The 16,276-nt window shown below is 45.7% G+C and overlaps 1 protein-coding gene across 3 annotated transcripts in view; it reads left to right on the forward strand.

Annotated features, from left to right (window-relative positions):
- LOC140428602 (uncharacterized protein C20orf96-like) overlaps nt 1-9,812 on the forward strand; it is a 41,359-nt gene extending 31,547 nt beyond the window's left edge. For 2 of the 3 annotated variants that reach the window (XM_072515253.1, XM_072515255.1), the window contains exons 9-11: nt 662-748; nt 2,396-2,514; nt 9,581-9,812. In XM_072515253.1, the coding sequence (XP_072371354.1) occupies nt 662-748; nt 2,396-2,514; nt 9,581-9,641 (267 nt within the window). In that variant the 3' untranslated portion in view covers nt 9,642-9,812. The remainder of the gene's footprint in view (nt 1-661; nt 749-2,395; nt 2,515-9,580) is intronic. The other variant, XM_072515257.1, reaches the window with a different exon arrangement.
- Nucleotides 9,813-16,276: the final 6,464 nt, after the last annotated feature.

Below are 16,276 nucleotides of genomic sequence, written 5' to 3' on the forward strand. Positions count from 1 at the left end.
TTGCATGCAATTGGAGCATAATCAGAATTCTGAAGCAAAATGATCGTTGTAGTACAACACTCCAAATGCATTTTTATTATTCAATATTAGGGTGCAGGTGCAGTTACTAAAGTTTGCATTTATTGCCCATCTCTAGGTGCCCTGAAAATGTTTTGTAGTTTTGCTGATAACCTGAGTTTATATAATATCTTAAACATAGTAAAGCACTCGAAGGGGCTTCACAGGAGCATTAGCAAACAAAAATGGACACGGAGCCGCATACAACTGAGTGGCTTACTGAACTACAGAGGGCAGTTAAGAATAAAACATATTGATGGGGGACTGGAGACACGTTTTGGGCAGATCAGTGGTAAGGACAATAGGTTTTCATCACTAATGGATGGTAGTGAGTAGTTGGATTTTTCGAATTATCCCTTGGCTTTGCCGTCATTTTCTCTTGGCACCAGCTTTATGTTTCCAGATTTCCTTGTTAACAAATAATTTTAATTCTCAAACTGCCATGGATGGATTTAAACTTCCATCTTTTTGGTTATTGGTCAATGTCCCTCCAGTAACATAACCATGTTACTACCATACTCTCCCAACTTCAGCTGTGGTGCAGGTTTACGGCAATGTTGAGCAGTGATTTTGTTTTTAAATTGTTATTATTTTTTGCTGGCAGGAGCAATTCCGTTTCATTCCTCCAGGATTACAAGAGCTAATGTTTCACAATATGATGATGAAGAAGGAAATAGAAGTTCACAGAGAGGTTAGTCCTGAGAATTGCGATGACTTGACCTGTCTAAGTGCAATGCGTGTCATTGATCCTGGTTTTGATGCATTGTGTGGCTATATCCCTAGACTCTGGTTTGAACAGAGTGGTGCCACTTGTGGTTGCTAATTCAATACTGGGGCTACAGTTGAGTCTCCATTGGGCTGAGGACTCAGTGCTTAAGGCAGTGAGTGCCTTCCAAATCCAAGGCCACAACTATCTAGAATGAAAAGGGCGGCAGATACCTGGGAACCCCACCACCTGGAAGTTCCCCTCCTAAATTACTTACCATCCTGACTTGGAAATATATCGGCTGTTCCTTCACTGTCGCTGGGGCACACCCTGGAGCTCCGCCCCTAACAGAACTGTGGGTACACCACCTTTACCTCGGACTGCAGTGGTTCAAGAAGGCAGCTCACCACCACCTTCTCAAGGACAACTAGCCAGCCGCACCCACATCCCGTAAATGAATTTTTAAAGAATTACAGTTCAACTGAGAACTGCCTTTGCACCATAATTCAAGTTCCACAGCGAATGATGTCCTGAGAGGGGCTGGCGCAGCGGCAATGGGAGTAATTCAGCAGATGCCTCTGACCTTTAATTGAAATGTCCCTGTTCCTGTAAAAGGTTGTGGTTGTGGCACCATCAGCTGTGCCCATCGAAAATGTCTGTGTTGCCAAGTTGGTTTTCCAATCTAACCGTAGGTGTTTGCGGAGACCAGGGAGTCAGTTTTCAGCTGCTTCCTGATTCTCCTGGAACTGGTGAGAGAGGACGCAGCACGGTTTTACACCGCACCCAGTTTTCCAGTCTATTGAAGCCACTGAATAGCGATATTGTCTGGGGTGCGAATCCAGCATTTCACTACATCCTCTCTCACCCCACCCCAGCCTCATATTCTTTGTACAGCGTTTACTTTAAATTAAACTGTCGAAACAAAACCAGGGTGCTTGGGTTCAAACTAGAGAAGGGTCCTTCCAGTACATTTACCATGGAACTGTTTGCTATTCAAGTGTGATCAATAGGAACATTAGAAATAGGAGCAGCTGTAGGCCACTTGGCCCCTCAAGCCATTCAATAAGACCATGGTAGATCTGATTGTAGCCTTAACTCCACTTTCTTGCCTGACCCTCATAACCCTTGACTCCCTCATCAATCAAATATCTGTCTTAACTCAGCACTGAAAATATTCAATGACCCAGCCTCCACTACTTGTTGGGGAAGAGAATTCTAAATCTATTGACCCTCTGAGAGAGGAAATTCCTCCCCATTTCCATCTTAAATGGGAGACTCCTCATTTTGAAACTCTGCCCTCCTAGTTCTAGATTCCCTCTCTCGGGGAAGTATCCGCCCTGTCACGCCTCCTCAGACTCTTATGCCTTAATTCTTCCAAATTCCAATGAGTATTGACCCAAAGTGCTCAACCTTTCCTCATAAGACAAAGCCCCTCTTCCCAGGAATCAGCCTCGCGAACCTGCTCTGAACTGCTTCAGCGCTTAATAAGCTTCAAGATAGTATAGTGGAGTTAAAAAAAACTTAAATCATTTGAGAAGCAATCAGATGTCACTGTCTGTTTTCCGATTTCGGGATAGGTGCTAGGTAGAAAATTAGCTTCACTAACTTTATTAATTTTTTCTTAATGTGCAGCTGAACAAAAATATGGAAAGAAATAACTTGCTGTTACAGCAGAATCTGTTACAACTACTGAAAGCCAAGAGAGACTCTAGAGAGGAGATCTTCGCAGATATTCTTAGAAAGCAACCAAAGTATGTACCTTCACTGGTCACAAACAGTTGGACGACTGAAACGGTTGTGGGGTTTTATTAAAGTACAAGTGAGTTGAATGCTTGCCAATGGCATGAAACCGGCAATTGTAGAACAAGGAATAGGCTGTGAAGCTTCACTGATGCTTCCTTTAGTTTATCCAGCAAGGTACTCAATCTCACAGAACATTGAGGTCCGGGTCTGTGCTGGGTCAGCTGAACTCAGCAGGTTGAGGGGAGGATGGCCACAGCCGGCCTGTGCTTTTGGCTTTGATAGGGGAGGAAAATATCACCCAGGATTTCTGTTCCATCCATTGGACGGTGAGATTTTGCTGAGACTTTGGGTATCAGGAGAGCACGCGATGTGGAATTTGCATCTCAGTTCTTTGCAAGATAGAGGTTTTAGTGTTGCCGGGGCCACCAAAATGAGGTGAATACGAGAATAAATTGCCATCTCTCAGAAAAAAATGTACAAACTGTTAACTTTGCTTTGTTGGGATGTTGTTATTGTTTACGTTTGGAATAAAATATCTTTTTTTTTAAGTAACAATAAGACAGCTGCAGTGTCCCTGTGAAGATCTATAGTAACCAAGTTTTACAGGAAGCTATTTGGTCCATTCCCCTTGTGCTGGCTCTCTGAAAGAACTCACATCTCCTTGTCCTTGCCTTATAACACCTGAAATCTTTCTTTTATCCAAAATTAACTGCACTTTTAACTGAAGGAAAGGGATTTTGTTTCCTCTGCTGTTTCTTTTTCTGGCATTCCACATTCTGACAAACCTCTGTATCAAAAAGAATGTGTTCTTGTTTGTTCAACAAAAAGAAAGTGGGCACATAATGTGGAATCTTGAATGGACTCATGACTAACCCTTCCGGTAACCATTGAACCTTACTCCTCCGTTTTATTCAAAGTGCCTGTTTTAAGATTAACTTGGAAAACCGAAGAAGGTGGTAAGAAAATGTTGCTCCTTCTGAACAGATGTTCATGTGTTAAAACCTTTGTGCATTGCATTTGATTGCAACTCGTGCTTACTGATGATGGACAGAACCCCGTTAAGACAGTTGCAGTGGTCACTTACGTTGAACTAACAAGGCATTGACAAGTTAGTTGTTGTTTTACTTTGGTCTGTGTGCATGATGCAAAGTAAGTAAAAGTTGTGCTATTCACTGAAGAATTTGTTCTGTTTAGCTCAATAGGCAGTGGGAATGTGTCTGATATGTGGCTTTTACAGAATAAGCTTTCTTAATATTGCAGTGTAATTACAAGTATTTATGTGTGGAAGGAAAATGCCAAAAGAAGTCATTCAGCAGCACAGGAGAAGGCCATTTGGCCCATCTGGCCTGTACTGACCCTTTTAAAGAACTGTCCAGTTTAGTCCACACCCCTGTCAGTGATCCTGTAAATTCCTTATCCTCATACATCTTCAACTCCCTTTGAAAATTATTTGTTGAATCAATTTCCACCACCTTTTCAAGCAGAATGTTCCAGATCCTGACATCTCAGTGAAAAAATTCTCCACACACCCCATTAGATCGGTTGCCAATGATTTGAAATCTTTTACCACTGGTCACTTTCCAGGGGAATTGATTTTTTCTTTATCTACTCTATGAAATCAGCTGGAACCTCTATGAGGCCACCTCGTAACCTTCTCTTTCATCAGTCTTATCTATTACACTCTTAGCATTGAAGTAAAGACCATCCAGCTTTGTCTTACTCTCTTCACATTCGACATAGCTGAACTCACTCTGACCTGTTCCCTTTACTATAGCATCATATGTCTCTATTTTGCCAATACTCTGTGTCCACCCCCTGTCAATCTAGTTTAATCTCCTCCCAACAGCGCTGACAAACCTACTTGCAGGGATGTTGGTCCCAATGTGGTTTAGGTGCAGACTGTCCCTCTTGTACATTTCCCACCTTCCCCAGTAATGGGCCCAATAATCCAAGAATCTAAAGCGCTCCCTCCCGCACCAACTCTTGAACCACGCATTCATCTGCCCTATTTTCCTATTTCGGTACTCGCTAGCACGTGACACCAGGAGTAATTAAGAGATTACAATTTTAGAGATCCTGCTTTTTAATCTACTGCCTAGCTCCTTGAATTCTTGAGGCAAGATCTCATTCTGCATTTTACCGATATCGGTGCTACAAACATGAACCACGACCTCTGACTTTTCACCCTCCTTTTAGGATGCCCTGCAGCCATTCAGTGTCATCCCTGACCCTGGCAGCAGGGAGACAACACACCATCCTGGAGTCAGGTCTTTGCCACGGAAACGCCTATCTTCTCTCCTGAATAATGAATCCCCTATTACTATTGCTCTTCCTTTCTTCTTCCTCCCCGCCCTGTACAGTTAAGAAGCTTGGCTCGACTGCTCACCTCTGAGCTTCCAGCGCCCTCATCAGCTTCCAAAATGGATACCAATTTGCGAATAGGACTCCAGGGGACTCCTGCACTGCCTGCCTGTTCTTCCTAGGCAGCCTGGTGGTCACCCATTTCCTTTTTTTCCTCTTGATCCTTGAGCTATGGTGTGACCACCTCACTAAACAGGCTAGCCACAACACTCAGCCTTGCAGATGGGCCACAGTGTAGTGTCTCCAGCCGCTGCTCAAGCTGGAGACCCTGAGCTCCAGTTTTGCAGGTGGGAGAGCACTTCCCAAACATGCCTAAGACACTGGTCGGGTCCAAGACTCCCCACGTGTGTCAGGCCACACATTCAACTCGGCTGTCCTCACCTGATATAAATGTCAAGTTTACACCTTAGAGTAGAACAAATCTGCAAGTAATATGTTTTGTAGCTTCAGCTATTTACTACAGAAAGTATTTGAGGCCAAAACGTGTATTTTCAAGAAGCAGTTAGATATAGCACTTGGGCGAAGGGGATCGAAGGATATGTGGGAAAGCGGGATTAAGCTATTGAGTTGGATGATCAGCCATGATCATAATGCATAGCGGAGGAGGCTCGAAGGGCCGAATGGCCTCCTCCTGCTCCTATTTTCTATGTTTCTAGACACAAGGCCCTAATATCAGTTACTCACCAACCAATCAGTTTACCTGATTACCAGTGGCCTACTCCACTGCCACAGAGGGGACCCCAGAGAGCAGCTGCTCAGAGATGCCTACCACAGCCCAAATTCTACAGAGAGCAGCTGACCTTCCTACAGATGAGAGACAACCAGTGTCAGCGAAGCCTTTCCCTGTCGAGGGACAAGGTGGCTCACTTGTGCAACTTTCTGCAGGGGTTAACGCCGCAAGGTCCCAGAGGGCATCCACTGCCTGTGGCATTGAAAGCCTCCCTCAACCTTTAAGGCTCGCTCCTTCCAGGGCTCCACAGGTAACCTTGCAACATCCTGTAAGCTTCTGCTCATAAATGCATCAAGGAGGTGATGGACCACAGTAGCTGGAGGGTTGGCTCCTTGGAGACAAGGGATTCCCCCTGAGGAAGTGGCAGACGCCATAGAGTGCAGCTGTGACCAGATACCATGAAGCTCAAGTTACTACTCGCAGTATGGTGGAGCAGATCACAGGGATGTTGAAAATGGTGGTTTCACTGCCTGGACCATTGGGGTGGAGCCAATCGTTGTCGACTGTTGTGTTCTTCACAACCTGGTGCTTCAATGGGGTGAGTAGCTGCCTGAGGAGGAGATGGAGAAGCAACACGTTATCTATGATGAAGAGAACATCTAGGAGGACAAGGAAGAGGAAGTGCTAGAGGGCGAGGAGGCCCACCTTGGGGCAGTGGTGTTGGCAAAAAGGGGCAAAAGAGCTTGGGATGTGCTCGTAAACACCGACTGATGGATGGTGGTGATCAGGGCCAATGATAATGCCCCATCATCCTGAAGTCCCTTCCATTAGCACTGCTCTCTTGTCTGACTGCTGGAGCGCACACCCTCACTGATAAGGGGGCGGAGAGGTTTCATTGCAGGAGGATGATGACTTGCAGTGGGGGCAGTGCATTGTCCTCGAGGAGCTACTGTGAAAATCTGACTCCTATCCAGCTGAAGGCAGAGTCATATCAGGGCGATTAAATTAATTGTCGGGCCGTGGGGATAAGGATTAAGGAACCAAGGAGAGTCTATCGTGCTAATGTGTTGATCACCCCTGATGCCATTGATTAGAGGAACTGGCTGAAGGGGCTGAATGATCTTCACTTTTTCCCATGTTCAAAGCAGCGTGATCCCTTAAAATTGAGTGGAATGCACACTTGTAATAGTCATTCTTCAGAGTGCTTCCCTCAGTTCATTAATAATCCCTCTACGACCTCCAATTGCGATATTGTAAATCCATTTGTAAAGATTTGCATTACTTGGGTGAAAAGCTAAATTGTGAACGCAATGAAAACTCAACAATGCTGCTTATGTACGATTGAGGAGTGTTTAACTCCTGGTGTGGAATTAATGTTGAATATAACTGGATTCCTGTTCTTCCTGCACCCAACATTAAATGAGCTAGCTGATGCTACAACATGAATTGGCCTCATTTATTCCAATCAGCACTAAATCGCTTTACATTATTCATGTGTGCCTCTCTAATAAGAAATGAATAAAATATCCTCCACTGCACGCTGCTTGCTGAAAGGTCTACAACCGATAGAGTGCACGTTCATTATGGCTTCTTCACCGACGAGCTCACCATATAAAGTAACCTCTCTGTTAAAAGAAAATTGTTGGTACTTGCATTTTCTGCTAATTTTAGTAGTTCGCCTAAACATAGCAAGCAGATGGCAGCTGTCACCCAACACAGCACAGTCTCCTGCTACTTTCCCTTAGCTGTCAATCTCTTGTAAGAATTGTACAAATTATATACATTAAAAAAATGTGCATCATTTAAAGAAACTGATTTTATTTCATTTGTTGCTTTTTGACTAAAAAAAACAGACTTGGTTTACACCTTTGCTGGCCTCAGATGTTTCAAAGCACTTCATTATAAAAAGTGCTTAGTGTGGTCAATGATGTAATGTAAGGAATTGAGGCACCGCAAAATCCCGCAATCCCAATTCAACAAATGACCAGATTATCTGGATTGATGTTGACCAAGACGCCAGGGAGTACTCACCTGCTTTTCTCAGCACGGTAGCACAGTGGTTAGCACAGTTGCTTCACACTCCAGGGTCCCAGGTTCGATTCCTGGCTTGGGTCACTGTGTGGAGTCTACACGTTCTCCCCGTGTGTACATGGGTTTCCTCCGGGTGCTCTGGTTTCCCCCCACAGTCCACAGATGTGCGGGTTAGGTCGATTGACTATGTTAAATTGCTCTTAGTGTCCAAAAAGGTTAATTGGGGTTACTGGGTTCAGGGGTTGGGGTGGAGGAGGTGTGTGCTTGAGTGGGGTGCTCTTTCCATGGGCCGGTGCAGACTCGATGGGCCGAATGGACTCCTTCTGCACTGTAAAGTCTATGATATGCAGTGCCTTTGATGTCCCCAGACAGTTCACAGGAGCATTATTTGAAGTCCAGCCACATAGGAGATATTGAGGCAATAACCAAAAGTTTTGTCAAAGAGGGCAGGTTTTAAGGAGCTTCTTGATGAAGCCGAGAAAGGTGGAGAGGTTAAGGTGGGGAATTGCAGAGCTGGAGGCCTAAGCAGCTGAAGGCACAGCCGCCAATGCTGAAAGCAATAAAGAGGCAAAGAAGCAGAACATATCGGGAAACGTGGCTTAGGAATTCTGGCTGAGAGATTAGGTGTGTTGCTTATCAGCATTCTTGACCAAGGTACAGTCTTCAGTCTTTTAATAATAGTAATTGTTATTATCACAAGTAGGCTTACATTAACACTGCAATGAAGTTACTGTGAAAAGCCCCTGGTCGCCACATTCCGGCGTCTGTTCGGGTTCACTGAGGTAGAATTCAGAATGTCCAATTCACCTAATAGCACGTCTTTCGGGACTTGTGGCAGGAAACCGGAGCGCCCGGAGGAAACCCACGCAGACAGGGACCCAAGCGGGAATCGAACCTGGGACCTTGGCACTGTGAATGAGACGCTCCTTTAAACCTACCGCTTCAAACAAATCATTGTTCAAGTGGGTAAATCTCACGTGTGAAATTTGCATTGACCCTCAAACCTCTATGTGGCTCATTGTTAAATTATAATTGATACCATTCCTCTGAAGTGCCTCGGGATGTTTCCCTTCCTTCACACGTCACATAAACGTTAATTGTTGTTCAGGTACATCTTGATGTTTGCGAAGGAACAGTGTTTGAAGGATAAGCCGATCAAGTAACGCTGTTTGCATCTTTTGGTGAGCAGCAGATGCATTTCTAGTCCAGTTTATCAAGCGTTCCAGGTGCAGTCGTCTACACCTCACCGCAGTGCAAATGCATGATATTAGCTTCATGTTGAACAGCACAGAGGAAAACTAAGCCAGATTCTCCTGATTTTTTTTCAATATATATTTATCTGTTCAACTTTCCCATGGGAAAATATCCTACTCGTACAAAGTTCTGTTGCCAAGGGTGCCTTCAGGGTAGAAAGAGGGAAATAAATAACAGACCTCAGAAAAGAAGAAATGCTAATAGATCAGGATTCCCCACATCCAGCTTCTGTCCAGATTTAACCCGTTTATCAACATAGTTACAGTAATTGTAGAGTAGTGGACTCCCCAAAAATGAGACCGTGTTGATGTATTAAGGAAATGGCTGAGCGATCAAGAGCCTCCCCAACTCTCAAAGTAAACAATACCATAGCTCAGTTGGCTGGACGGTTGGTTCGCGATGCAGAACAGCACCAACAATCTGGGTTCAATTCCCATATTAGCTGAGGTTATTCAGGAAGGCCCCGGCTTCTCAATCTTGCCCTTTGCCTGAGGTGTGGTACCCCCGCAGATTAAATCACTACCAGTCAGCTCTCAAAAGGGGCGAGCAGCCTGTGGTCCTCTGGGACTGTGGCAACTTTTACATTTTTCACCAGTCCTATTTGCATTTATTTAATCTTTCAAGGGGTTTCCTTTGGTGCATTTTAAAGTACTGGATGCAAGTATTGACTTTGGTTAACTGCAGTCATTGAGCGAGACATTGATGCAGATTCTCTGATTTACTCACAGTAGTAATTCCCCTTTTCCTTGTCCCTACAGATGCACACCAGACATGGACGTTGTGTTGAACATCCGGAGAGAAGATTGCCTTCCCATTTAACTTCTGGCCCTTGTCCTTTTTCGAACACTGACCTGCTGGTCTTTATAACAACACATCCTTGATATGTGTGTCTCTGCTGAGTGGCCTTAGCTAGAATTACTAAGTGTACAGAAGATACCGAGAAAGACTGAATAACAATCGTGCAGCAATAAAACTTTTTCCAAACCGTAACCTGTGTTGCAGTTATTTTTCTTAAAGTTACCCACCCCTCCTGCAACATAAAAATCCCAATATTATTTGCTAATTTTCCTCTCCATCGCGCCGACCCAGTCACTCTGGCCAATTACAACCACAGCAGTCTACTCTCAATCATCAGTAAAGTGATGGAAGGAGACATCAACAGTGCTATCAAGCAGCACTTGTTTAGCAATAACCTGCTCGCTGACGCTCAGTTTGGGTCCTGCCAGAGTCACTCAGCTCCTGACCGCATTTACAGCATTGGTTCAAACACAGACTGAGCTGAGGTGTGAGTGAGGCCACAATTGATCGAATATGACATCAAGGAGCCCCAGCAAACCTGAAGTCAATGAGGTTCAGGAGCAAACTCTGCTAGTCTCCAACAAGAGAGAATCACAGCCATCGTCCCTTGACATTCAATAGAATCCCCCACTATCAACATTCTCGGGGTTACCATTGACCAGATACTGAACTGGACTAGCCATAGGGGCTGGTTTAGCACAGTGGACTAAACAGCTGGCTTTTAATGCAGAACAAGGCCAGCAGCACAGGTTCAATTCCCGTACCTGCCTCCCCGAACAGGTGCCGGAATGGGGCGACTAGGGGCTTTTCACAGTAACTTCATTGAAACCTACTTGTGACAATAAACTTATATATATAGCCGTAAAAACTCCCGCTGCCTCAGAAAGGCAGACAGCATTGTCAGAGACCCCTCACACCCAGGCTTTGCCCCCTTCCAGACCCATCCATCAGGCAGAAGATACGGAAGTCTGAAGACACGCACATCCAGACATAGGAACAGTTTCTTCGCCACAGTTACTAGACTCCTCAATGACTCTCACTCGGACTGATCTGTTCCCTGTAAGAACACCATTCACGACGCCCTATGCTGCTCTTGTTTGGCCCTTGTTTCGCACTGTAATCAATCACTATTTGTTGATGTACCATTGTCAATGTACTCTGTCGATGATTATTATTCTTTTGTCTACTATGTGCGTACTGTACATTCCCTTGGCTGCAGAAAAATACTTTTCACTGTACTTCAGTACATGTGACAATAAATATCAATCAATCAATATAAATACTGTGGTTATAAGAGCAGGTCAGGGGCAGCACGGTGGCGCAGTGGTAGCACTGCAGTCTCGTGGTGCTGAGGTCCCAGGTTCGATCCCGGCCCTGGGTCACTGTCTGTGTGGAGTTTGCACATTCTCCCCGTGTTTGCGTGAGTTTCACCCCCACAACCCAAAAAGATGTGCAAGGCAGGTGGATTGAACACGCTAAATTGCCCCTTAATTGGAAAAAATGAATTGGGTACTCTAAATTTAGAAGAAAAAATAATAATAGCAGGTCAGTGGCTTGGAAACCTGCACCAGGTAACTCACCTCCTGACTCCCCAAAGCCTGTCCACACCCACATGGCAGAAGTCTGGAGTATAGTGGAATACTCTGCACTTGGGTCAATGAGTGCAACTCCAACAAAACGCAAGAAGCTCAACGCCACCCAGGTCAAAGCAACTCACTTCATTGGCACCCCATCCACAAACATTCTACAAGATGCACTACAGGAACACAGCAAGGTTCCTTCCACCAAACCTTCCAAACCCACAATCACTACCACTTCACTGGACAGAGAATTTCACAGGTTCACAACTGCACAGCAGATGCATAGAGTTCATAGCATCTACAGTGCAGGAGGAGGCCATTCGGCCCATTGAGTCTGCACCAACCCTTGGAAGAGCACCCTACCCCCATAACCCAGTAACCCCACCCAACCTTTTGGACGCTTTTTAGCATGGCCAGTCCACCTAACCTGTACATCTTTGGTCTGTGGGAGGAAACTGGAGCACCCGGAGGAAACCCACGGAGAGAACGTGCAGACTCCGCACAAGACGGTGACCCAAGCTTGGGTCTCTGGAGCTGTGGAGCAACTGTGCTAACCACTGTGCTGTCGTGGTGGGAAACCCACCACCTGCAAGTTCTCCTCCAAGTCACTCGCCACCTGACTGGGAAATATATCGCCATTCTTTCCCTGTCGCTGGGACACAGTCCTGGAATTTCCTCCCTAACAGCACTGTGGGTGTACCTACACCACGTGGACTGCAGCGGTTCAAGAAGGCAGCTCATCACCACCTTCTCAAGGACAATTAGGGATGGGCAATAAATGCTGGCCTAACCAGAGATACCATATCTCATGAATGAACTTTTTTTAAAAATCAATATTTTCCATATATTTCTGAAACACTCCTCTACCTATCAATGAAAAGTCACACTTGTAAATCTGAACATTTGTAGTGTTTAATTATAAGTAAATGGGAGTGTTGTAGTGCAGTGGATAGCTCCCTGACTGAGCCAGAAGCTCTGGTTTCAAGTCTCACTGCAACTCTCGATGGCCAAGGGAGTTGTGTTCATAACATAGAATCATAGAACCCCTATTGTTTAGAACGGGCCCATCGAGTCTGCACCGGCCCTTGGAAAGAACGCCCACGTCTCCTCCCTATCCCCATAACCCAGTAACCCCACCTAACGTTTTGGACACTGAGGGGCAATTTAGCATGGTCAATCCACCTAACAACACCACTTTCGGGACTTGTGGGAGGAAACCGGAGCACCCGGAGGAAACCCACGCAGACATGGGGAGAACGTGCAAACTCCACACAGACCGAATTGTTTTTACACAGTGCGTTTGTAATGATCTGGAAGCCACTGTTAGCAAGGACAGTGGAAATAGCTTCAATAGTGACTTTCTAAAGGGACTTGGATGTGTATTTAAAACTTTTAAAAGAAATGCAGAGCTAAAGGGAAAGAGTAGCGGAATGGAACTAATTGGATAACTATCAGAGCGCCAGCACAAACATGATGGGCCAAATAGCCTCCTTATGCGTTGTATAAATTGTTATAGGTCTGGATCAGAACCACAATTATGGTTGAGATCTCAAATTGAAACCCAACTATTTTCATTTAGTAAAAACGAAAGGGTTGTGAACCTGTGAAATTCTCTGCCCAGTTGAGGCTACCTCGTTGAATGTTTTAAAGGCCAAGATAGATATATTTTTTGAACAAGAAAGGAATTAAGGGAATTAAGGAACTGAGTCCACAATATGATCAGCCACGATCTTATTGGAATGGAGGAGTAGGCACGAGGCGCCAGATGGCCTACTCCTGCTCCGAGTTCTTATGTTCTTATGGAAAACTGTGAGGGAATGTTGCTGCACCACAGGAATGATAACACTGACCAGCAGACAGTTTTTATGTCAATAACAAACTTTAATTTGAACACCGAATTAAGCACATTAGCCACAAAGAAACAGCTTTACAGTTAACAGTTACAACATCTTAACTTGCTTCCTGAAACCTGCCTCCGCATTCCAATTAAGCAAACCCATATATTTCAAATGCCACTTGCGTATAAAGTTAACAACCAGGTTTTACTTGCTTATGGTGGTGCAGAGTCCTTGGAGCGAGAACGCTTTCCGGGCTGAACTGAAAACACTTCTGCCCAGCGTCGAGTTCTGTTGGCAACTGACTTTTCAGACAGGCCTGGCCCTCCCATTAGCTATTTTGTTACACTCAAAGCACACAGCACTCTTTTGCATCCTGTTGCCTTGACTGGTTCAACCAGTACCAAACACAATGCCTCACTTTCAATCACACTTCTAGCAGTCATACTGTCTGCATTCAAATTAACCCAGGTTTTTAATACTATTACTGCAAAAATACAAACTATAAAATATGACAATTTCTTATATCCATCACACAATCTATAAATCTGCTTGATAGTTGCCTGGAGGGTATGATGAAAGCTTTGTGTTGTCACTGAAATCACCTCGTGAAAATTTAGCCATGTGAAAATGATCCAACTTAGGATATTTGTGCAACTTTCATTAAGTGCTGACTGACGAACACAGGGTCAAGTGTTCTCGACAATAATAAGCCTGTCCTCCAGATCCGCAACTCCTGTGGTGGAAAAAGCAGCTCCAATGTCTAATCTCAGGTGAGGCGGTGGACTTTAAAAGCTACACCCTCTAGTTTTCCACTCGCAGAACTCAGCGAGCTGTCTCCAGAGAGAATCTGAGACCACGGCCATCGCCAGGCAAGCTGCTGAATTTTTAACGACGCTTTGGAACCAGACACCATCACCATGGCAATACTATTTAGTTACAAGGGTCAGTGGAAATTCCAACGGAAATTGATAATTCTGATGGAAAGGCTCGATTGCATCACGCGCGTTTCCCCTTTGTCGACTGAGAAACGAACACCCTGTGTAACATGGGCAGGATCGCACAGACATTTCAGGCACCAACTAAAACAAATGATGTATGTTTTAGTTTTGGAATAGGGAATGAAGGACTCCAGCATCGTTTCAACAGGGGAGGGGTGGGGGGGGGGGGCCTCATGCTCTGCAACTGTGTGCTTTCGGCTCTTTGACACCCACCCCTTCTTTAAGGCCACCCTTTGTGAGTAAACTCTGACACCCCTTCCAATCTCTCCTCTTCTGCATTGGTAGCAGCTTTCCTGCATTATCGCTGGGTCAGTAGGCTGCATGGTCCAGGCTTGTGTGTAGAAGATTGAGAGGGGATCTAATTCAGGTGTTGAAGGTGATTAAAGGATTTGATAGGGTAGAGAGATAAAAAATCATTTTCTCTCTTGGAGAACAAGGAGGTATAACCTTCAAATTAGAACAACGACATTCAGGAGTGATGTCAGGAGGCACTTCATACACGAAGGACAATGGAAATTTGGAACCCCCGCCCCCAGAATGGTGTTGAGGTTAGGGGTCAACTAAAAATTTCAAGCATGAGATTGTTCATTTTTTTCTAAGACAAGGGTATTCAGGGTTGCAAAACAAAGGTGTGAAACTGGAGTTGTTCAGGTAGAGCCTCCTTTTGTTCCGACGAAGGTCCCATCCTAACAGCTCCATGAGAGGACCTTCACGTGGACTTCAACAATTCAACATCGCCTTACAAACGGCAACTAAAAATGCACAACTAATGGCCGCTTTTGCCAGTGATGCCAAGTCTCGAGAATGGATTTTGAAAAGATCTTTATTGGGTAGATTGAGATGAGTTTCTATTTTAAACTCACTGTGAAACTTTGTTATGAATAAAGGTATGGGCGCATCGGCTTATTTTTCAGGCGCATGGTACACACGGCTGCCACTGGGTGTTGGTGGTGGAGGGGGTGAATGTTTGCGGAAGGAGTGTTGATCAAGCGGGCTCCTTTGTCCTGGATGGTGTTGGGCTTCTTGAGTGTTGTTGGAGCTGCTCTCATCCAGGCAAGTGGAGAGTATTCCATCACACTCCTGACTTGTGCCATGTGAATGGTGGGCAGGCTGCGGGAGTCAGGAGGTTCGTTACTCATCACAGGATTTCTAACCTCTGACCTGTTCTTGTAGCCACAGTATTTAGATGGCTGGTCCAGTTCAGTTCCTGGACAATCCCCAGGATGTTGATAGTGGGGGATTCAGCAATGGTAATGCCATTGAATGTCATGGGGTGAGAGTTAGATTCTTTCTTGTTGGAGATGGCCATTGCCTGTCACTTGTGTGACACAGTGGGTGGCACGGTGGCACAGTGGTTAGCACTGCTGCCTCACAGCTCCAGGGACCCAATTCAATTTCGGCCTCGGGTGACTGTGAGGAGTTTGCACTTTCTCCCTGTGTCTCCACTCAGTCAAAGGCCTTCTCCACGTCCATAGTTACAATCCCCTGAGGCACCCGCCTCCTCGAAGGGGTCATAACCACATTCAATAGCCTCCTATTACTCAAAAGCTGCTGTCCCTTCACGAGCCCCGTCTGATCCTCCGAGAGCACATCCAGCACACATCCCTCCAACCGCCTCACCAACAACTGAACCAGTCCTTTCACGTCTATGTTCAGCAGCGCTCCCCCGCCACCCCCCCCCCCCCCCCACCCCCACTCGCCACTGTCTCATTAAATGTACTCAAAAGGTGGGGGGCCAACTCTGCCGAGGACTGCTTATAGAATTGTACCGGAAAACCGCCCGGCCCCATCGCCTTCCCGACTGCATCATACCAACACACTGCATTACCTCCTGCAACCCCAATGGCTCCTCCAGTGCCTGACGCTTCTGCTTCGCCACCTCCGGGAACACCAATCCATCCAAAAGCCAACCCATATCTCCCCCCTCCCGCCCTTAGGTTCGGTCTTACAACCCTCAATAAAAGGCCTCAAACACAATTTATTTTATTCCGGCTCCGTCACCACCTCCCCCTGCCTGCCACCCTGATCGGCACTATTTCTCTTGCCGCTGCCCGTCGTCGCAACTGATGATCTAGCAGGTGGCTGGCCTTCCCCCCCATACTCTTACTGTACCCCCACTTAGCCGGCGTAACTGAGCCACCCCTTCCCCATTGTCAAAAGATCAAACTGCCCCTGCAGCTTCTTCCTTTCCGCCAGCCTAGTCAGGGTCACCTAGTACCTCCGATCCACATCTACAATCC

This window comes from Scyliorhinus torazame, chromosome 8 (assembly GCF_047496885.1).
Source record: "Scyliorhinus torazame isolate Kashiwa2021f chromosome 8, sScyTor2.1, whole genome shotgun sequence".
Taxonomy (NCBI): domain Eukaryota; kingdom Metazoa; phylum Chordata; class Chondrichthyes; order Carcharhiniformes; family Scyliorhinidae; genus Scyliorhinus; species Scyliorhinus torazame.